This window comes from Triticum aestivum, chromosome 1B, assembly GCF_018294505.1.
Source record: "Triticum aestivum cultivar Chinese Spring chromosome 1B, IWGSC CS RefSeq v2.1, whole genome shotgun sequence".
NCBI lineage: Eukaryota > Viridiplantae > Streptophyta > Magnoliopsida > Poales > Poaceae > Triticum > Triticum aestivum.
This window is the reverse complement of record NC_057795.1, coordinates 5,798,654-5,798,999: the sequence shown is the minus strand read 5'-3', so window position 1 is coordinate 5,798,999 and position 346 is coordinate 5,798,654. Positions and strand designations below refer to the sequence as shown.

The window sequence follows — 346 nt, the reverse complement described above, 5'->3', positions numbered from 1 at the left end:
CAAAATTATTAGGTCGATAAGCTTAAGAGCACTTTTTCAAGAAACGAGTGTGAAGATCAAAAACAAATGTGCGATGCCAGCTATAAATACGACTACACCATGAGGGTCTCTTCCATCATCTAACCTTCAAGGACCTAGAGTTGAAACACCAAAGCCAAGTGAGCAATAGTAAACACAAATCAAACATGAAGACCTTCATCATATTTGTCCTCCTTGCCATGGCGATGAACATCGCCAGTGCCAGTAGGCTGCTAAGCCCTAGAGGCAAGGAATTGCATACTCCACAAGAACAATTCCCCCAACAACAACAATTCCCCCAACCACAACAATTCCCCCAACAACAAAT

At 42.5% G+C, this 346-nt stretch overlaps 1 protein-coding gene across 1 annotated transcript in view; it reads left to right on the top strand.

Annotated features, from left to right (window-relative positions):
* The window catches only part of LOC123102985 (gamma-hordein-3), a 1,960-nt gene continuing 1,614 nt past the window's right edge, over positions 1-346 (top strand). Inside the window, exon 1 of the mRNA XM_044524468.1 lies at positions 1-336. Coding sequence (XP_044380403.1) covers positions 186-336 — 151 coding nt within the window. The 5' untranslated portion in view covers positions 1-185. The remainder of the gene's footprint in view (positions 337-346) is intronic.